The sequence below is a fragment of the Buceros rhinoceros genome, unplaced genomic scaffold (genome assembly GCF_000710305.1).
Source record: "Buceros rhinoceros silvestris isolate BGI_N320 unplaced genomic scaffold, ASM71030v1 scaffold17018, whole genome shotgun sequence".
Classification (NCBI taxonomy): domain Eukaryota; kingdom Metazoa; phylum Chordata; class Aves; order Bucerotiformes; family Bucerotidae; genus Buceros; species Buceros rhinoceros.
Window position 1 is genome coordinate 29,785 of NW_010428787.1, and position 22,491 is coordinate 52,275.

General features: G+C 43.0%; 1 protein-coding gene across 1 annotated transcript in view; it reads right to left on the reverse strand.

Annotated features, from left to right (window-relative positions):
• POC1A (POC1 centriolar protein A) overlaps positions 1-22,491 on the reverse strand; it is a 54,525-nt gene that overhangs the window by 11,363 nt on the left and 20,671 nt on the right. The window contains exons 8-10 of the mRNA XM_010142414.1: positions 19,978-20,046; positions 16,907-17,005; positions 1,143-1,283 (exon numbers count right to left, since the gene is read on the reverse strand). Of these exons, the coding sequence (XP_010140716.1) occupies positions 1,143-1,283; positions 16,907-17,005; positions 19,978-20,046 (309 nt within the window). The remainder of the gene's footprint in view (positions 1-1,142; positions 1,284-16,906; positions 17,006-19,977; positions 20,047-22,491) is intronic.

Sequence of the window (22,491 nt, forward strand, 5' to 3'; positions counted from 1 at the left end):
TCCTTGCATTTCTGCCAGATGAACTTAAATACCTTTTCGTTTTCACCTCACACTATTTAAACTGTCTGTAGTCCTGGAATGTTTTGGGGTTTAATGCCTAAATCAGCCCTTCTTCCATCCCCTGATGGGCCCCTGCAGCCCATGATTTTACCCTTTTGGGCAAGTAGTACTTCTCTAGCGCAGAGAGCTAGCTCTGACTAGTACCTGGTATGTTCAATACCAAGTGTTCAGGACCTGCTTGTCCTTCCTCAGAAACACCACTCAAACTCACAGAAAAACCCTTCTACACAGTTTTTTCCAGCCCACAATCATGGTCTCACCTACAGGAGGTCACTGATGTTTACTATGCCATGCTTTCTCCCTGCTTCTCACAGACCTCAAAAACACACAATGAAATTCAGCCCCAATCAATGATCAGCAATGGTATTTCTTCACAGGAGCAATGAGCAGCTCTTCAGTTTAACAACAAACAGCTCTATCCCCAAATTCTTCGGAAGTAAACACAGGCGGTGACGATCACCATTAACGGTTGGTACTGTTCAAGCACTGCTTAGTGATGCCGAGGAAGAACCGTATTTTGATGCTTTAGCAAGGGATTAGTTGTTCGCTAGCTGTGGGTGAGAAGCGTGTTTCAGAGATGAGGCACAGAAGGGCCCAGACTTGTTGACGGGAGGAGAATACTGCAGAAATTGGACTGTGTAGGAGAACATTGGGTGGGGGAAAGGAGCAGGATCTGAACAGGGTTTACCTATAGGCTGCAGTACAGCGGGGGAGGGAAGAGACAGAGATTATTCACCAAAACAGAGACCTACTGCCAGCCACTCCTTTAGGCATCACCTTAGATAAACCTTGGCTAATAGCACGGGGTACCAGAGCTGGCTCAAGCAGCACCCTGCTACACTGCAGCACAAAGGAATCAGAGGAGGAGCAGGGCCTGAGCTGGAAGTCAGCGTGAGGGGACTGACAGAGATAAGCTGACAAGTAAATGAAGACAGATTTTGAAGACAGATTTATTAAAAAGCTACTAAAAAGCAGAGGTTTTGAACCAGCCACACTTACGGCTATGAAACTATTGCAAAGATATTCAAAGTTATTCCAATCAGAGGTACCTTTCCATTGGAAAATTAAAGAGGAAACCATACCTGAGTGAGAACATCTAGCTGTCCCATAATATGCTCCAAGGTATTTGCAAGACTGGTCTCCTCCTCTTGCTGTTCGTGGTTCCTACCAGAATCCTGAGGTTTTGTTTTCTTAAGATGAACACCACAATCCATTTCTGATTGCTGGAAAAACAAACAGACACAATCTGCTACTGTGATGCAAACAACTGGTCAAGGATTTCTGTTTTTCATGGCAGCTAAACAGTAAAGAACAGCTTATGCTGGGACAGTCTATGCTACTAAAAACAGCCAAAGGAGAAAAGGATTTGTTTGTTCTTGCCATAGCTGGAAAAGGAAAAGCTGCTGAGACATGTCTGCCTTCCCCAGGTGGAGAGGGTTTTGTTGTTTGTTGGTGAGGGGTTTTTTGTGTGTTTTTGGTTTTAGGCCTTCATCAGGAAAGGCAACCCTTAGATAACAATCTTGAAGCAATCTTGCAAGGTTCATGTTTTGTGGGTGCAGAGAGCTCTGGCCGGTTCACCTGGTACACAGGCACAGAGTGCACAGGTGAACGAAGCCTTACCTGGGCCACATGGAAGCACTACATCCAAATTATGAGGATTAAGTAAGCCACCCTGAGAGGGTCCAAGTGTCCCCCCGCAACAGTAAAGTAAAAGCCTCTCTCCATGTTTGGGAGTTGTAAGGAAGCAAGGATGCTGTAACACTGTGAACTTCAGCAGTATATCCAATATACATTAAAACAGGCAGTTTTGATTCATTAATTTTAATTTTGTTTATACTTTGAACTGGTTTTCCCTCCTCAATGAAGTGAAGAGCCAGTTTACTTTGAAGTTTCAATTTCAACTGGTTTAGTTAAGCAGGCTTGACTATTTCATTCAGAATAAATTAAGTTTTAAAAGCACAAACAGATCTCTAGTAGAGAACTTATTCTTCTTTCAAAATGGTGTCTTCTTGAACAACAACTGTTTGCATTTATCTGCATTACTGCCAGTAGAAGTAGTTCAGAGAAGTTTATCTCTAGTTTATCTTCTAGAATTAGAAGTCTAAGGTCACCAAGTGATTAAGCAATTGCAGATTCTCAAGTTTCTCGATTTACACTAACAGACAAGACTTGACTTTATAGCCAAGATCGCGGCACTCGGAACGCAGTTCCCCATGGCCTGACGCCTGCTGCAGCTCCATCCCGTGCACTTACTGCTCACACAGGACTGAAACTTGCAAACCAACAAAGCAGCAAGAAACTCCAACAGACTGTAAAACAGTCTCTAGACGTTCTCCCACACTTTTCCTAAGAAATGAAGAGTTACTTCCACTTCTTCTCTCATACACACTATGAATGCTTTTCTCATCAGCGATGTATGGATTTACCTGCTCATCTCCAGAGGTAGATGGACAGGACAGACAAGGACACTGCCACAAGACCTTAGACCAGCTCACATAAGTTTAAACCCCTAACTCTTCAGTGCATTATGAAGAGATATATACACATGTTTATTACACACACACACAAAAATATACGCTTAAAAAATAATTATACATAAAAAAGCTTGTGCTGCCAGGAGTCACTGGCGCAGGCCACAGAAAGGCTCCCGAGGCTGAGGTCCAGCCCAGCAGTTCAGCAAAATAAGGAATAAGCAGTGTAAAGAAGAGAAACGTGACTGCGTAGGGAAGCTGGAGCCTGGGCCACAGGGGCAGAGGAAAGGCAGAGGCTGCAGCAATAGTAGGGTTTCACGGAAGAATGGCTGGCTGCTGTCCTCTAACTACTAGAAAGGGCTGACCATTCTCCCAGACCCTGCCACCCAAGCCTCCCTCACACAGCCTGCCGTCACAGGACAGTTTTGCATAAGGAGCAGGAAAGGAAGGGCAAGGTTTAAAGGACACACATGACAACTGCTCCGCAGGGATCACTGTGCTATACCACCAGCCTGGGGTGCAGCTGGGTATCGGGGGTACCAGCCACACCAGCCTCCGCTAATTTTCTTCCTCCCACTTGCTTGGATAACTTGGATTCTCCGCAGGCCCTAGGCCAACACAGCCCACGCTCTGGGTCACGCTGCACAGCCTCGGCATGGGAGACACGCTCAAACCACTCCTGTGCTGCAGGTAGCCCAAGGGCCTCGTGTTGCTCACTGATGATTGATTCAATCATCTCAAACACCTCACCTCTCTTGCATCTCTCATCTTGCAGAGGTGAAGCCAGCCTTTCAAAGCTGCTATTTGCTGTTTAAATTTAAAAGTAAAAACAAAACACCAAACCACTGCTTTTTCAATGGGTAATTAGCATTTAAAAGCATGTTTTCCTGTTATTTTAAGGCTGACTATCCTATTTTGATGATGTAACTTTAGGCTAGTCAATCATGGCACAGCAGAAATTTGAGTGAGCTAACACTGCATAAAACCTGCACTTAAAAACCCCAAATGATGATGAGCTATCCACTTCAAGACCCATTAGAACCAGCTGACTCACAGAAGCAGAAAAAGGACTGTACTGACATATTTTCTCCCTCTATCTTTATAGCATGTCAGACAGCTTTTCATAAAAAGCTGCTGGGTTGAACTCAGAGTTGATATTCTCATTGCTACAGTCCACAAAGCTGAAGAGGCTGGTGTCTCTGCAAAGGCAGTGCCACACCGGTGTTCCCACACCTGATGTTTCAGGGGTTAGGTGGTCCCTCAACCCATCAAGCTGAAGCCAGGGGCAGCAGCAGCTGTTTGCTACATTCTGCTGGTCAGCTCACAGTCTATGAATCACCCCCATGAGAAGCCAAGCAAGCCACCTCCAAAAAGCTCATGAGGGCTCCTGAAGGCACTATGAATGGTGACAACACCCCCAAGAAGAGAAGTAAATCAACATTTAGGATAGAACCATGAGAATATGGCAAACCGCCCCATTTCAAACACCACAGCTGCTTGCATGGTTCCTTACAGCCCATCATCATCAAGAAGAGAACCTGTAGTTAGTGTCTCTTCAGCAATGAAGTTCTGAGATGGTTTTTACTTGCTGGCTGGATGTGTCTTTAGATAGATGAACTATGTCCATGTGTCATGGAGTGTGACTTCCAAGACAGAGGCTTTCAGCTGACCAAATCTTTGAATAGTCATTCAGCTGTAGGAACAAGCATATCTAACCCAGTTTACCCTGCCACAGCAGGTAAAAAAAACAAACAAACAAAAAAAAAAAAAACCAAGTATCCAACACTCATGACTACAGACAGTACTTTGAATTGCTGCCCACAAACAGTCAGGCAGAGAAACTGAAGTCAGTTTGCTTTGTCTTCTTACTCATCCCACCCGCTCCGATGGCATCAGGCTGCCATCTGAAGTCTGGGACCCATCCAAGTAGGCTTCTTACAGAGGGGCCCTATATGTAGCATTCAACAAGGGTCAGGCCTGGATTTGCCCAACACACACACATCCAGTGCAAGGTGGAGCTCACCGAGAATGCCTGCAAACTCTCAGCTAGACCCACAGGAAAACCCCAGAGGCTGTAAACGCAGCCCACGATGTACTGAACAGCAGAAGGACAGCAGTGAAGGATGGGTTGACAGCCAAGGTGGACATGCACAGTACTGCATCTCAAAGGCACAGCACTTTCCTTTTCCCAGGTTAAAGCAGAGCATTTGCATCTACCTGGATCAGACCCAGAAGGTTTAAAAAAAACCAAAAACCAAACCAAAAGCCAATTGGTTTTTCTCCCTAATGCTGTGGCAGGAAGGTCATGGTATTGCTGTTCCCCTCTGTCTGCATGGTTTCTGTTAGCTGGCAGCAGAGGGCCGCACTTTGGGTAGTGTCGATACAGATGTACCTACCTGGGCTCCTCAGCCCCTTCAAAAAAAAAAAAAAAAAAAAAAAAAAAAAAAAAAAAAAAAAAAAAAAAAAAAAAAAAAAAAAGTGATTTTTTCATGCCAAAGTTAAAAACACTGTCAGGACTTCACAGGACAGATGCTGGGGCATTTCACAAGTATCTAAATACAAATGGACACCCAGAATTTTGTTTGACATTAATTTTAGAAAACTGCCAAACATTTTGATGAGCTCGAACACACTCTTCTTCATTAAAAAACTGGAAAGAGACTGCAACACTGAGGACAGGTTGTCTGCCATAAGCACCCACCCAGGCTCCCGACATAGTTTGACTACAGGAGTGACATCAGTTGAAGCTGCGTTCTAAAGGCAATAAGGCCACCTCTACTGAATTATCAGTACAGCTTCCAAATTTGACAGCAGTCAGCAGCATCGTGGGGTCCTTCAGGGGGAGCTTTGCCCTTTACCTTTTAACAAAAGAGGGAAATGTTGGGAGCTTGCCCTTCACAGCCAGACTACCACTTGCACTTACTACCACCTTAATGGCCTATACATTTGAAAGGAAACGTGCACCCAAGTGAGGAAGAACTGAACTGCCCCCAGACTGAAACATCCTCAGATTTTGTAAAAGAGGACTAAAACAGCCCCTGCTACTGTCCATAACAATAAACAAGAAAACCCTCACAGATCAAACTACAGCCACTCTTCTCCTACCAGAAGTCTGTATCACGTGGTGAGCCAGCCACTAGCAATTTAAATTCTGACAGATTTTTAAAAACCAGTGTAAAGTTATAGAAAGAGCCCTGAAATACGCATTGGCTTTGTGACAGTCTGGGTACTGATAAGCATCATGATTAGAGAGACACTTGTGCTCCCACTGACTCACCTGCAGGGTGAAGAGCCAGCTGAACCCTGGGGACGGGCACCAGAAACAGTGACACCACTCCAGAGGTTTCATTTATTTTAGTCAGAGTTCAAGTGAGCAATTTATTTGGCTCAGCTGAACAAATGCATTTGCCATTAAATATCTTATTACAACATCTGCGTATTAAGCACCAGGAGTATAGCAAGAAGCAGCTGAACATTAAAGGAAGAATAGACGAGCAGTTTCAGAATACAATACAGCTCAGTGACAAAGGGAAAACAGAAGTGGTTTATTTATAGCAACCACTTAAAAGACAGCACAGTGCAACTACTTTGGGGAAGGGGAAAATTAATCAGCCCTCATTCCAGAGGTCTCTTACTGAGCCTCTTAGGAAAACTGTTCTAGCTAACGAGCATTCTGGCCAGCTATTATAGCACTGATGGAGAGGGTGGAGGGCAAGTATGAACTACACAACACACGAACATCCATAGTAAAACTGCAAGGGACAATGAAAAGAAAGCCATTTTGCTTTCTAAATGGTGATATTTAAAAGATCTATTGACAGGATAACCACCTACCTGAATTTCGCACCTACTAATAAAAAGAAGGTCTCTTAGAATTCTATCCAGAGGAAATAGTTCTTTTCCTTTCTCTTCACCTTCCACTGGAAGGAATTGAGTGGTGCAAGGGATGTAGGTTCACCTGTGCTTTTAAGTCCCTTTAAATTAATTTCAACAGCGTATCTACAGTTTTGGGGTTTTTTGGTTTGTTTTTTAAAGAGAATATGATGTTATCAAGAATTACATTTTTGGGTATCTAGAAAGATGGCACTCCCTTTAAGCAACACATGCACCTAATGCATTAAGTTCAATACAGACATCCAATTCATTGAAGTTTATTAAGTGCAATTAAATTCACTACCTTAGCTGAAAAAAATCCCCTAGAAACAACATAGGAGAAGAAAACTCCAAAAGGTGGTGTACACTGTTTATTTGGACCCCGATTCTACTAATCCAAACTGCAGACAAGTACATTTTAAAGTCTTCTATTTCAAGGAGTCATTTTCACCACAGGTAAAGTGGTATTTTAAACGTGTTCCCAGAGAGCAACAGTGACATCCAGTGGAAGCATATCATCTTCAAGGTAAGCTCCACAGGAAGGTCAGCCCACACGCTAGCTTGGAGGACTCATTAAAAACTGAGAGGTAACCTCATTTTGTCCTGCTACATAGAAAATATCATTGACTGAACACAGCTCTCCAAGCACAAGCACATTTCTCTGGGATGCAAAAGCATCTCCTCTTCAAGACAGCTGTGAAATTTCTGGAGCAATCACATTCTTAAAGACTTGTACTACTCCACATCTACTGCCCAGACCAGCATAGGGCAACAATTAGAAAGAGGATACAAGTTAAATTAGCTTTCTGAAACAATTTATAGGACCATCCATCCCTGTACACATCTTATTTCGGGATTCAAGTTGAAGTAACAGAACAGGATTGGGGAGGGAGGGGGAGAAAAAGAGAAAGGAGGTGAAAAAGAACATTACCGCCTTTTTTTGCTTCACCTAAAGAAAGGCAAGTCAGGTTAGATACGCAAGAGGCCAGAAATTTAGACAGAACCCTTCTCCCTATTCATGCTACTAAAAATACCGAATTAAAACATGAAAACCTGGCACCTCTACAGTAACGGCCATGTTTTGCCACAGGCCAATAAATATTGTCTGTGATAACCCCTTGAAGAAGTAGAGTTAACAGGTACACCTTTAACTCCCAAGGCCTGTGCCAAAGCCAGAGTGAACCACAGGCAGAGGCAGGCAGATGGAGTAAGGTCTGTGCACTTCAGGTGAGGCAGCATCATACTGTCCAGCTCTGCTGACCGAGCTGCCAGGAAGGCCAGAAACAGGGCTCACAGCTAATGGGCAGCTACAGTACTCAAACACGCGTGAAACCAGCCCGGCCAGATGCGGAAGGCTGCACTTGGACTGGAAGTTGCGTTTGGTTACAGAAACACCAGCAGCCCATCTCTGCGAGTGCTGCTGTTTGGCAATCCCCAGCCAAGAGCAGGTCCTCACCCTTCTGGCAGGCAGGAGTGGGGAAGAGCTGTTCCCTCCCATGTTTCAGTGACCTTGCTCTTCAGTTCACTGCCTGTTGGTCCACTTCACTTACCTCTCTACTCTGTAAGTGTCACTTCGAACCAAGACAGACAGCAGTATCGTGGTTTTTGAGGTAACTTCAGGTAACAAGAATCTATGCAGACTGCTAAAAGCATCCAAGCTACGTTCTGTCCATGCTTTTCAGCTGGTTTATACTGAGCACCACTAGATAATCCATGGCATCAACTGGTTGTGTGCCAGCTGAGATCAGGCTCACGGGTTTTTTTGTGCTATGTGATCTTTTTGTATTCAAAAAGTTGAAATAAAGTAGATCCTTGCACTGATTTCCAAGGAGGAGAGTATCTGGCACTGGAAAGATATTCTATTAAGAAGTGACAGTTCCTGATAAGTTTTAGCAAAGGGCATCACCACAACCTAAAACCAGTAAGGAATATAACAAAGCCGGGCTTTCCAAATGGCTAGTAATCAATGCAACACTACATTAATTCACAGTCTTACTAAGGAAAATGGTAAAAGAGGAACTAATTTTCAATAGTCAGCTCCTTTGCAATTTTAGTTACATTTTAAATAGCTAAAAAAACCTTCTACAAACATCAAAGAAGAATGGGAAAGTTTTGCACGTAACATTTCCAAAAGCACAAATGGCATTTTGTGATGAGTGAAAACGGAAAACAGTAATGCCAGACATTGCAAGCCCACTGAAAGAGAGCATGGACAGGTAAAACAATGCCTATCAGTTGTTCAAAAAAAATAAAGCAGATCTGTATTTATTAAGAAAAGCTAAGAGTAGCCTTCAACACTTTAGATTAGTCTTTTCCTACTTTGTTCAGGCATTTTACCTCCCCTAAGCAATTCTCACCTTTCATCAGTTCTAGTGTTTTCTTAGAAGAAATCTTCCAGAATTTGGTATGGGATAATTAAGCTTTGTTGTACAGGTGATGGTCAACTAGCTGTCTAAACACTGCTCCCGGAGGGTACCAGCACCACAAAGACTTCAGAGGAACAGTTTTGTATGGAGACGAGCCATTGCAGAAACGGGAAGATAAATATGAGAACCACTGGTAAGAAATTTCACCAAGAGTTGAACTACTGTTCCCTGGCTCTGTTTAAGATTGCTCTTAGGACAAGCTCCCAAGAAAAAGCAGGCAAACACTGAAACAAAGTGTTTATCCTCAGCCTTGGGTTATCCAGGTTCTTTTATACCAGAAACAACTGTTTCCCAGGCAAGAAGCAAAACACGCAGGGTGATCTCCTGAAGGGTAAACAACAGCTTCCAGCTCATTTTCTTCATCAGAACCAATTGCTTGTTTCTAATGAAGTAAGTATGCACATGCTGTGTAACACACATCGGGTACATGCCTGTGGATGTTATCTTTGCACAAATAATGCATGTTATAGATACACACACGTAAGCATATGCAGACACACACATATAGAACATGCCCATTTATTATTCCTCTTGCTTGAAGTTTGGATTTTAGCAGGGAAGTCATCTTCGAAACTTTTAAAGCTTGAGCTATCTTCATCCATCTCAAAGCTGACACAGAATAACAACTTAGAAAAAAATACAAATCTTGCCTCCGTCTCCTCTCTTTGAATTATGACTCAAGCATTAAAACAAGCCACATACAGCAGCAACCTGAATGGGTGAATTTACATTAATTAGCCTGAGATGCTGAACTTAAACAGCAATTTTTATTCTGACCAACAATGACTTGTCAGAACCTGCCTTATTGTTCCAGAGCCTTAAGGAACAAATCTATTCACTGTAAGATGACAGAAATTAAAAGCTGATCCTCTTATTTCTGGGAAGAAAAAAAATCTTGTAAAACCAGAACACAAGGGAAAACAGTTGTAGCAGCACAGCTGCTCCCATCCACTAATAGGTAAAGCTGCTGCAGGTTGTGGCAGTCATTCAGAACCTCTTGGAAAGCCAGGCTGAGGGGTGCCCATTCCCTGCCTTTTCCTCTCAGGTCCTTCATCAAGGTCAGAAAACTCATAAAGGTGTTAACATGTAAGCAATGTTAACACACAAAATCAGAGAAGACACGAATTCTCATTTGTCATGGGTGCCCTTCTCCTCTGCAGACCAGATCAAGAGAAAAGCAACCCCAAAAGCTTCAGGGGAAAGAACACCACCACAGGGGCAAACCCCACTAGCTTATGAAAAAGCCAGTTTCACAGAGCAACAACAACAAAAAGCTGCAGTACAGTACTGGAAGGCTAGCCATCAACAGAGGCTTCCTGGAACATCTCCCAGAAAGAAGCTCTGCTCTTAGCTACTTGTGAGGTAGACACTTGCTCAGTCGAGCAACAGAACGTTTATTTTGCTCTGATGCAGCCTCACAGTCAACTTAAAGATGCAGAAAATGGGCGAGATCTGCAGTGAGGCTCCACAAAGAGCACAGTCAACTGATTGAGCTATCCTGCTCCGCTCAGATAAACTCAGGCTTCCTGACATGAAGAAGCCTGGTATGGTTGCTAGACTTTATTCTCCAGAGAATTAGAGCTGGACTCTAGAGCTCAGCTGGACCCAACCTTTTCAATGATGAAACCAAGGTGTTACCCCCTTGGGGGCTACCTGCAAAATGGATGGCACAACACTGACACCTTTCTGCCTGATGTTCTGGGCTGGAATCAGGTTACCTGTACCAGAGGGAAGGAGTTCAGACAGGCCTGCAAACACACAACACAAGATGGGTTTCCTTCCCTTGGGTTAACAAGAATGTGTGTTTCTAAGTGAAGAAGCAGCGTGCTCTTCCTGGCTCACGTTAGCCAGTGTTCCTACTGAACATGCTGCCACAATGGGAAGAGTAGTTATTTTCCTAGAGTCTGAGGATGCTGCAACAGACAGGAAGAGATCAAGCAAATGTTCTCCACTAGCCAGGGTTGCTCACCATGACAGCTCTCTTAGTCAGCTAAGTGTCTGGTACCTCTTGGGCATTAGAGTACATTCCACTCTAAATCTCTGGTTTCCAGCAAGATGAGCAGAAGGCACTACAGGAGCACTTCTTGCACAAAAAGAACTACTAACTGCTCTTGCTAAAAGAAGGATGTGAGTGATGAAAGAAAGTTACATCCCTCTGGCTCTCACAAGGTTTACACGCACAGCCTCTTCAGGCACAGCCCAGCAGAGACTCAGGTCTGTCCACACCACAAAAGGGGAGAGGAAGGAGAAGCTTTTTCCTCTGCTCCTGTTGAACCTCTGTCTCCTTGCAAAAATATTGCAAAAATATTGGAAGAAGGTCTCTTGGCTTCCTTCAATGAAAGGAGAGTGGAGATTAGACAGCTACAGGTAACCACCTGCAACTGCACTGCTCCAGTTATCAGTTGTAATAAGACTCCTGCCCATCCCTGTGATCCATCCCATCCCTATTCTCTTGGATAGCCAAGCAGGATAGAGAGCAGTGGAAATATCTTCAGCACTCATCACAGAGTTATTTTAAATTAATAAACTACCTACCTATTCCAAGAGGAAGGCAATCATGTACTAGACTAAAGCTTCCTGGAGTGGGAACGCATCCTCAGAAAAACAAAGTGACAAGCAGGTCAGGAAAAATAATCCCTTTGGAGACCACATTGATCCTGGAGGTTGGATCCCCTGCTGTTGAATACAGGATTCCTCCCTCCCAATGATTAAAAATAAATAAATAGAAAGGGGTGGAGGAGGTACAAATGACAACACACATTCACATCCAACTGCAAAGAGCTGCAGCTCTGTGCGGTGAAACTGCTTCCCAGGAGGGGATTTCACAGCAAGTAAAAGAAAAAAAAAAAATGTACAAAAGTGTTCATAAGTACTAACGGATGCCAAAATTAGAGATAGTTACCAATTTGGAGGCCAAAAGGTCAAAAAAAGAAAAGGCACATCTGGCCTATGAGTAACTCGAGAGGAATTTATTTACACAAGGACAAGTGGCTGACAGAATGAACTGCTGCAGTCAGCAGGGAGACCGTGGGCTGAGACAGGAGGTACCCAAGGTCACCAAACAAACAGAACCAGCAACGGAGAGAGGTGGAGTCTGCTTCAGACATTAGTTATAAGGCTCAGACAACTTTATGATCAGATCACATTTTCTGGAAAGTGTCTCCAAGCCTATTCAACAGGACTATTTTGGAAAAATGGCCATTGAAGAAATAAGCACAGTCCAATGCCTGGAGAAAACTTTAAACCCAGCAGTGTAGAAAGAAGCCTAAATGTCTGCCTTAACAAAAAAAACGCAGCAGAGGAGTCACAGGTCACTTACTTGTTTAAGATTCCACTAGAGCACTGCTCTTCCCAAGCTTCACTTTGTGAAGTCTGCTGTGCCATTAGCTTTCAAATCTGGAGGCTCCACTGTTGAGCACCATTTCACTTCAGAGGACCTAGAGAGGTTTACAACATCTGTGCTCTCGAATTTCAAAAGAGCAGAAAGACTTCTTGGCAAGAAAGTGACAGAGGACAACCCTGCACCCTCTCTCATGTCCCCCAGATTGCCCGATCAAGGGACTGCACATCCACTCACATGAGCAGGTCTCTGTGAGTCCTACCGCGACCTGAAAACTAAGCTGCATATATTTAAGTTATATGGTTGCACAATTCACAACTGAAGTAGCAGGAGAAACACTTCCCCATCACCTGTAAGCTTATGTTCTGCTGTACCTACTACCTTCCTCACCAGGACACCCTTAATTTGACAAAGGCCACACACAGCCCTTGTGGACTGTGTATTTCAGTGCCTTCTGGACACCCGAAGCTCCCCCTCTCCCTGTGCAGGACAGCTTTGCCTCCGAGGTACTGCAACACAAACAAGTATTTTTCTTTAGAAAGTTGTTTGCAGAGACTTAGACTAAAGTCTCCTCATCATCCTCCTCCTTTGCAAAACAGCATTTTGCACAGAGTCACATGCCTAAAGAAGGGTTATGTTTAAACTCGAGTAAAGAATCTCTATATCAATGAATATTTCCTATTTTCCATAATATTGCATGAAAAACTGTTTACCAACGTCGCTTATACTACACTTTTATTCATAATTCAGTGTACAAGTTTATCTAAACACCCTAGTACTTTCTAACCGCCCGTGTGACATCAACTGTTCAGCATTTTCTCGTAACACTTGACCATACATAGTCTTCTTGGAATTAGTCAACAATAGCAGCAAATCTGTCACATAATAAAACAAATGTTCTTGTAGGCTCTTGTCAGCCGTAACCACATGTATGAAGCTTTCCTTGTGTTTAGAAAAAAAAAAACACCACCAAATCCCCCAAATAAAACACATTATCTGCCCTCTCTGGAAACAACAAACTGTACAATGAACATTTTGAACATTTTCCAAACATACCAGATCTGTGAACATGCCCTCTGATCTGATCCTGCACACCTCCTCATACAGACAGATCCCAATGCTTAGTTACTACCCCTGGGACAAGCACAAGAGCCCATATTTATGAAATTACATGGAAAATCCATACCCATTATTCTGACTTTCCTTTAGGTCCTCAACCACTCAATACTGCAGCTTAAAGCATGAATATACTCTTACCCCTTAGACTCTAGATCAAACACAAATGCTTACAGGATCAAGACACGGGACTATAAGACTTCTTCTCATCAGCTTCACTACTAGCGCTTGCCCTTAAATTCAGTTTTCAGGGCAATTATGCAACACTTAATAGCAACAATCATTAGCTTATATTTTAAGAGTAAGCATTTATTTTGGAGCTACCGTAATGCTGATCTAACAGTGAAACCCTCTCATCTACACTGAGATATTTATAATTCACTTTGGACGGCTTTCATGTTTTCTTTATCACACTTTCACATCATGCTTTTACACCCCAGTCACGACTGCAGTACCTGCTCATCCTGGGCTTCTCTTTCATTTGCACTGGTCCTTGCACGGTGCAGATCCCCCTTCAAAGCAAGCCGCATCTCCCAATCCTCATTTGTTTAGAGAAACACTTACAGGTGGACAGAGCAACTTGGAAGTTCATGCTTACTTTTGCACACAAGCTGAATACCCTGATGCATAATGAACTTTAACCAACTGCCTGAGAAACCAGCATCTTCTAAAGGCTCCAGTTTCCCTCTGCCAACGGAAGTGAATATTGTTTTAGAGAAAGTTTGTCACCAACCCTGACAATGTTTCACACCACTTTTATCCCACAGGTTATTTGGGATTCTTTTTTCTCCCTATTCAACTTGAGGACAAACTAATTTTGATGTCTGTTCAGTTATTCTTTTTTAGCACTTGCATGTTAGTATCTGGTTTCTCATGGGGAGAGTCAGACTAACGAAGTGTTTTTACACAGCCACTGTTTTGATTAGTATTCGTGCTTTCAGATGCTTAAGAAAAAAATCATACAGCTACACGAGAGCATAAGCTCTCCTTGGAAAAATTTCTCGCTGACTTCAGTAAAGGGTGAAAACAGATTCGAGATGTGTCAAGAATAGCGGTCATGTGTCTCAGGGGTAGCAAAACCAGATGATGACCTACACGCCTGTTTTAAGTGTAGTTACATCCCTAAATGTCTGCAAAATCCCAGTGCTATTCAAGAAGCAGAATCCTGACACACTACCATAGAAGTAGAGAAAGAGAAAGCAGCTTCACTTTCCATTCAAAGAAAAGGTGACCTTGGCATAAAGTCAAGAGCCACAGGCAGCAGGTAAGCCCGCTTTTGATGGGAAACATAACTATCTCAATGACACAAAATCCACCAAAATAAGTACTTTATTATTAAAAAACAAACATTTTGCTCAAAATAAGAAGGAACTGAATATAGAGCAAATTATAAGCTTTGTAGTAAGTTGTAGCAGTGACAGTGCTCATTTGTGCTATTCAGACCACTTGCCCAGGGAGTAGATAGGAGGAAGAATCCCACTGACCACCTTCCTTCTGTGCAAGTTGCACACACCACAGTAACTTTCCAACGCTTTTTACATTCAGGTAATACTGCTGGGATCAGCAACTCCCATGCTGCATGCCCAAACCGAAGGCTGCATTTGGGTGGCAGTTCAAAATACTCACTCCTCTGAGGTAACTTAGGTCCCCAAACCAAAGTATGTCTCTTCTGCATGACTCAGTACTGATTCACTTTGCCCTCTGTAAAAACAGAGCACCTGGCCCATACCACCATATTACACCCCAAAGAGTTTGCAGTGCCCTGTTTCCCATAGGCTCAGAGCACGAGCAGAGCAATCCCTTGTCAACCAACACCACGTGACACGGATTTGCCTTTCAGTAGCACACAACTGGTCCCAGCAGCATCTATTGGAGGTTTTGCCAGTTAAATTCTCTTCCACAGAGGAAGAGAGCAGTTGGCAGAGCATACATTCAGGGTGTTTAGTCACTCTTCAAGGGTTTTGTTCAGCAGCTACCTTTAATGCACTTCTTAAGAGGTTCTGTAGTGAAGAACTAAGTTTTAGAAGGGCTCAGGAGTTTCCTTCCTTTCCTTCAATGACTACTGGATAATACGCTCTGGTAATAACAGCCATACAGGTGTGGGTAAACTTACCATAATCTCCCACTAGCAGACACCTTGTCTACACTTTTTAAGCCATTCCTTGCAATGTTACAAATGGAAAACAGTATTTCTTCCCATAAAGACTTTGTCTCTTGAATCTCAGCCCAGAATTATACTACACAGTATCTTCAATTAAAGCACACAGAGTTCAAAGTTAGTCCAGTTCAACAGGCTAATAAACACAGAGGTCATCGGACTGCTTGTTTCATAGCCTGCATAACTTTAGAGTTAGAACACAAGAGGGAAGGAAAAGTAGGAAGTCTGTTTTAGCCAAAACCAGCTGAGGATCAATAAACACTTTCACCTCCTCCTTCCTTCTGTAATCGCTTCCTACCATCCTCTTCCACTCACCTAGGACTAACATCCTCTGGTTTTGTCTGATTTCTTTACAGAACACTCCACATTGTAAGACATCAGGTTTAGAGCTGCAGACTCAAATCTTGTCCATCACAAAATCCTACAGCTACTCCAACACCTCCAGCAATGGACTGAAGTCACATTAAATAAAGACACTACTATGTTTAAGGGAGAACATAAGTTTAGTAGCCCAGTAAAGAAGATCTAAGTTGATAAGACTATAGACACCACCCCAGAGCATCAGATGCCTTTCAACTCAGGCAATGCCACATACACCATCTCCCCCGCCAGATCACAAACTGCTTTTTAGCTTACAGATCATGTTGAACACGATGTATGAAAAACCAGCCACAGTAATAACATATTTCAGAACCCTGTAAGTAGGCTCAAATGCATCAAAAACATCCAAAGACTGACAAGATAAAATACAGAAGTTCAAATGAAACATCACCATGTGCAAAATTGTAACTCATTCGGGCAGTAGCTCTAAGGGGTTACTGTGGTACTAGCCGTGACATCCAACACCAGTGCCACACTTAGGTCAGTGCATCCCAGGGAATGACTCAGTGGCATTACCCATTAGAAAGTCAGAACTCAGATGTCTCTTAACACATGGTTCAAGTAACAGATATGAACTAACATCTCCAAGGAAAGAAGCTCAGGTACAATACGCCACCTATTTCTCCTGTGTGAAGTCTATGCACAGAGATTTCTTTTGTCTTTGCTGACTGTCAGTGAAAAGATATCAGGAACAATATCTACTTTCAGGACTGACACCAGCCAAAAGGATTCATATCAGCCAGCAAAAACGACTTCAGCTATTACATCTCTGCTTTTCTTGAGAACTATCATCCCAGCCTACCACACATTGTTAAGCACAGGATGGTAAATAAAAAGTGCATGTATACATGCATTAATTTATTTCCCTTATAAAATCATCATATATAATTTACCTATAAAGCAATTGCAGTTAAACAAAACTAGCAATAGGAGAGTAGTTAAAACCAGACATCTTGTAGCTCAAATAAATACCACAGAAAGCTGGCTCTATAGTTCAACCGCCTGAAAGAGTCCCATGCTTTCAAGCTGCAGAAAGCACACTGAAAAAGAAACTCCGCACAATTCCTGTACACTGACCTACCAGAGCATGATGGGTCCCATCCACACTACTGTCAGACTTCTGTGTTTTCAGTACATCACCATAATCTGCTGCACCAAAGTTAGTCTTCCAGACCATCACCTGCAGAAGAAAGTTATCTCTTTAAATTTTCCATCTACGACTGTTTAAAGGTCAGTTTTGTCAACACATCAGGGAAGAGTCAGCAGATGCACACAAAGTTTACCTAAGAAAGTTTTGCCATTGATTAAATTAAGAAACTTATTTGTAAATATGCTACTGGATACAGACATAGCATAACTGAAGTTCTCGATAGGTAAGTGACCTCTTCCAGCATTCTTTGGGTCAGGAACATCATGGAACTAGAGCTACCTAGAGAACTTCAAAGCAACATGCAGAATAAATCATTAAAACCGCAAATATATTAACCACACTTAGCATTACAGCACTTATCAGCCACACCCCAAACAACTGGTCACTAGTTTGTCATGAGATTCATTCACAGAAAGAGGACAGTTAGTACTTTGAGACTAGCATTAGAGATCCTGAGCTAGTGTGTCAGCTGAATACCAGACTTAAACGCCCCTTCTAAGCATCTTCTCACCATAACGCAGTATTTATTTCAGAAGAGGAGAAAGGCCTCTAACACATACACCACTTCAACATATCAAGGCTAAATCTGTGGACTAAAATCCCTAGCAGTGGCTCAAAGTCAAGAAAGTTTAAGAGCAATCAATCAACTACTTCAGAAGTCTGAAAGATACCTATGAACCCAGGCAGCTCTTCTTGCCTATCAGAAACATCAGTGTTTATTCTTCACTTACAAGTTCTCATCCCTGCTTTGCTGGAAATAAAAGCATTTTACTTTTGTAGTTGCATAGTTAACCAGTGAGGCCATTCCACTGTGCAACAAAAGATAAGCGATGCTCTTTTATTGCATAGATTGTCTCTTCACAGCTAGTGAAGGCGCTGTTACAAAGATGGGCATTGTCACCTACTCTGAGAGCAATAAAAGCAATGCAACACAGCTCAGTGACGATTGGTAACAGAAAAGTGGACACTTTGGGTTGACGTCCATACATATCTTCAGCAGGGCAACTCACGCTATGTTAAAAGCGGCATACGTTTACAGCACAGGGAGCAAGTGGCACTTCCTGATTCCGGCAGGCTCATACCACCACCCTGTTCGCACTTCAGTAATTAAGTATGGGGGTCTTTTTAGACAGACTACATGTCTAAATTACCACACATTTTTTATCTGTATAGATGTTCTTGATTGTTATTTCTCCTATTTCTCTTGGATTCGGGATACTAGTATTCGGCGAGGACCATTCCACTGGAAAAAGCTTCATGTATACACCCAACTGGCATCTCAAGATTAATGCTGGTTTTAGTACACATGTATCTTGTATGTTGAAGTTCTTTCTCCATCCACAAAAAGGAGGACTGCCTGCATTTTCAGATACAAATCTAGGAGCAGAGAGGCAGCTCCTTCCTGGGAGCTAAGAACAGGAAAGCCAACAGCCACCCTTCCCAACAGATGCATTCAGAAACACACAACCTTAAGCTACAACAGAAAGAGCTGCCAAAGAAGTCAGTTACAACCCCATGCCATAACTGTACCTTTCACAGCACCTTTCTGGGGAGGCACTGCCATTCGGTGTTTCAGTTTAACAACACCAGGTGATACTTTGCTTAAAGAAATCCCAACCGTGGGGAAACAAAGGGGGAGCTGATAAAACAAAAGCCTTTTGAAGGAATCTACTTTACACAACAGAGAAATGTAGACTAACACATCCTCTTAAGCTAAAAATTAAACAAATAAAACAGGCAGCTTCTTGGCTATGCCTAGAAATTGAAGACAAATAAAATTTCTGAAGTTTTCTATTGACAATAAGTGACTATGAATTGCTATGTAACTGCAACTTGCAGCTACATCAAGGCTTTTAAAAAAGAGAGAAACAACAGCAAAAAGGCGCATTTATTTCTTCTGACAAAAGAGCATTTTGAGATCAAACCTTAATCTAGTGACTCCAGTAGAATTCTGTAAGACAAAACAGTCTGCCTAAAGCCTTAAAAAGAAAGTGATCTTAAACAAGATACGCCACCGATCTCAGCAAATCTATTAAACAGAATTAAAACGCAGCAGCTCATGAAATGGTCATGAGCTACAACCCCGGGGTTGGGTTCCTCCTCAATAACTGAAAACATACGTTGCACAGAGAACCCAGCAAGTAATTCCAGCATAGTCCCACCATCCTGGGTACATTTTTGCTTTCCCTCACTGACAACAGAAAATAAACCCAGTAGATTTTAAAGAAATGTGAATCTGGGTTGTATGACAAGAATGACGAGAAAGCAATCTCCTATCCTGCCCCAACTGCTTCTTCCACAAAACCCCTTTACCAGCAGTCTGAGACACCCAGGTTCCCAATCCTAGTGCACATACCAAGGTCAGCAGAGAAAAGTCCAACTCTGATCCAAAACGCTGTGCTGCTGCAGCATTAGCGCAGCTCTGCACCAAGCTCCCATGAAGAAAGAGGCCTGCAGCCTATATTCATGTCCAATTAGACTCAAAACCATCTGGTCTCAGTCTCTGGAGATGGCTTAGCCACAGCATCTCAAGTACAACTGAGGACAGATCTGTAGGAGGAGGACAGCATTAAGGAATGCGAAATACTGAGTACTGTGGACCAGTGGAGCCTGGATGAGCATTCGGGGGAAGCATCCGTGCCTACGTGCCTTGTACTTACGCTTGTGTCTCAGAACGAGCCAGTGGCAGATCGGGAGATGATCCATCAGTATAGCCCATGATTTTCAAGGTATCTCACACAGCCATTTGTACACCCACCTAACTTAATCCCCAGCATCAGATGCCTCAGAAAAGCACATAACAAGGGCTGTAATAAGGTAATACAAAGGTAATACTTCCTTTGTTGCACGTACCATCCCAGATAACCCAGCTGAGGGGCTTCCTCCATAAGGAAAGTCTGCATTTAACATCTCTCGCTATTTTTAATATTTGTTTTCTCTTTAAAAGTAGCAAGATGCCAAGAAAACAGTAACAAAGCTATTGAATTAAACTAGGCAGGTACCTGTTCATCAGAACCTCCAGAGGCAAATAAGTCTCCAGCTGCTGAAAACGCTACACATGTTGCTGGCCCCTGCAAACAGATTTAAAAGATAGGTTAAAAAAAATGTAAGAGAATAAAATGTAATAAAGCTTCATTCATTACAACTTTGAGAAAGATAGTTAGATGTGAAATATCCCCACTACTGGTAATTTTTGTGGATCACTGTGTGCACCACATTCACCATGGAAAACAGCATCTTCTCTCCACATGCTTTCCCAAAAGCCTTTCTTTGAAAAACCATAACTGTCACTAAGGTACAGCATAGAACACATGGCTGATGATGAAAATAGCCAACAGGTAGGGCTACAGGCAAGAAGTGAAACAACCAGTTCAATCGCAAAGGAGAAGGTGGGGGAGTTTGTTTTGTTTGTTGCTTGGTTGTTGGGGTTTTGGGGTCTTTTTTAGAGTCATCGCATGTTCTCTTTATATATTTCTAGGATATTTCCTACAAACTCCTCACTGCAGAAGACCCAAGGCTTAAATCTCCTCTTCTCAGTATTCCGAGTAGAATACAATTACTCATCTTTGAGAACTGGCAGTCGAGAAGCTCACTGAAAGCTTTTGGCACAGGAGGAAGGAAAAGCCAAGGCTGCCTGAGGAGCACTAGTAATGAGAACAGGTCACTGAATGGCAGACTGAGCCGCATCCCCACTATACACTGTATTTGTAGCTTCAATTTACCGTATTCCGTAGCACTATCTAGAGTTTGCAGGCGGCAGCTATTCTCTTCGGATAGCAACTAGCAGGACAGTCAACACAGGAGGGGCATCCAAAGGCACCAGAAACAAGACAGCAACACTGCTTCATAGCCCCTTGCATGTGGAACGTGTGGCCAAGCAATGACAGAGGCTTCAAACCAACCAGACACCTGCAGCAGCAGAGGAAAACGCAAGCAGCAAGCACTCTGTACAACGCCATCGCCTGCCAGTTTTGAGCCACAGCCTAAAGATCTACACAGGTTTGTGTGAGCTGCCAGGTTTTTAACTGAAGAATAGAAAGCTGGCTTAACTGATTTTGTCTCCATAGTTTTACAGAAGAGATGCCAGAGGTAACGCCTCCAGGATCATCTTCATACAGCACAGGTGCCTGTGTTTTGAAGCAGCCTCACTCTTAAAACAAGCCAGTTCTGAGAGACTTTAAGTGGTGCTGACTGCTAAAGCATGGTTTGAGTAAAAGCACGCCATTCACTCCCACATCTGCTTTAATACATTTTCAGCCTTTCAGAAAGTACACAGGAGGATGCACACGGGCAGGATGAGGCAGGCACTCCAAGATGCACTTAAACAGAGCTGGAAAATTGTTACGTGTGTTCGAGCACAGGCACAGACAAACTGTTCTGCTTAGAATAAACAGCAGAAAACTCAGATAGTGAAGTTTTATGTCAGCTACTAAACACGTCACTGACCTAAGCCTGAGCTTTTGCCCAAGCTGAAATGGGCAAAGGCCAGGATGAGCGTTTCCAGAGGCTGCCTATGGCCAAGTTTGCAGGGAAAAAAAGCTGATCTAGTGAAAGGCAGAACTGTTCCATCTCTGCCACCACCACCCCCCCCAATACCCCAAAACCCAAACCACAGCCAGAAAAGCCACTACAACCACTATCAGAAAACTCCACCACAAACACAAACCTCCTTACAGAAGTAAGGGTTATCCTCTCTTGGGTGAGATCATAGATCTCAGAAGGCAAGTAAGAAGCTTCTCCTCATCCTCTGCCAAGCTGCAAGGACAGACTATTCTGTTAAAAGTTCATGTCATGTGGCAATCTCACAGCCAGGTTGTTTCTGGTTTCCTTTCTTTCTCTCCTTTGTAAAAGTGAACTCATCATTATAAATCCTGAAGGTAGATAAATACCCAAAGACTGCACTGGGATAAACACCCAGCCCTCTCTGTAACCCATGTCCTGCAGTCCTGCGTGCTTTCAAACATTCTGCCACAAGGTTATGCCAGCAAAAAGGGTCTCAAAGTGGTCACTTCCAGTGTGAAGTTTTAGCTTCCTTAACACATTAAGGTATTTCCATATTATCATTTCACCTGCAGAAATTTCAGAAGGTTTTGAGGCCTTCAATAGCAACATCTCACTCAAGAGAACTTGCCACAAATGATCCAGTAGCAGCAATTTCAAAGCGCATGCGCAGGCATTAGTGTGACTAAGCTTGTTCAACTGACACAACAACAGATAGTTCAGATATTTCAAACCAAAGACACTGTCATCAATCAGCCGAGACAAAACGTGCTTCTGCCTTCTACTCCCACCCACCTTCCTGGCCGTTCAGCTCTCCGACTGCACTGTCAGGAATAGAGACTCTAAAAAAAAGGCCAAAGCACTAGGAAAGGGCAATAACAAGCCAAAGAACCGCACAGTGGTTAAGAGTGCTCAAAGATAACAGAACTGAGGATACAAAGGCTGCACTCTGCCTGTAATAAACCAGTCAGAGTTGGGAGGGTGGAGAAAACTTTCAAGCCATTAAAACAAAAGTG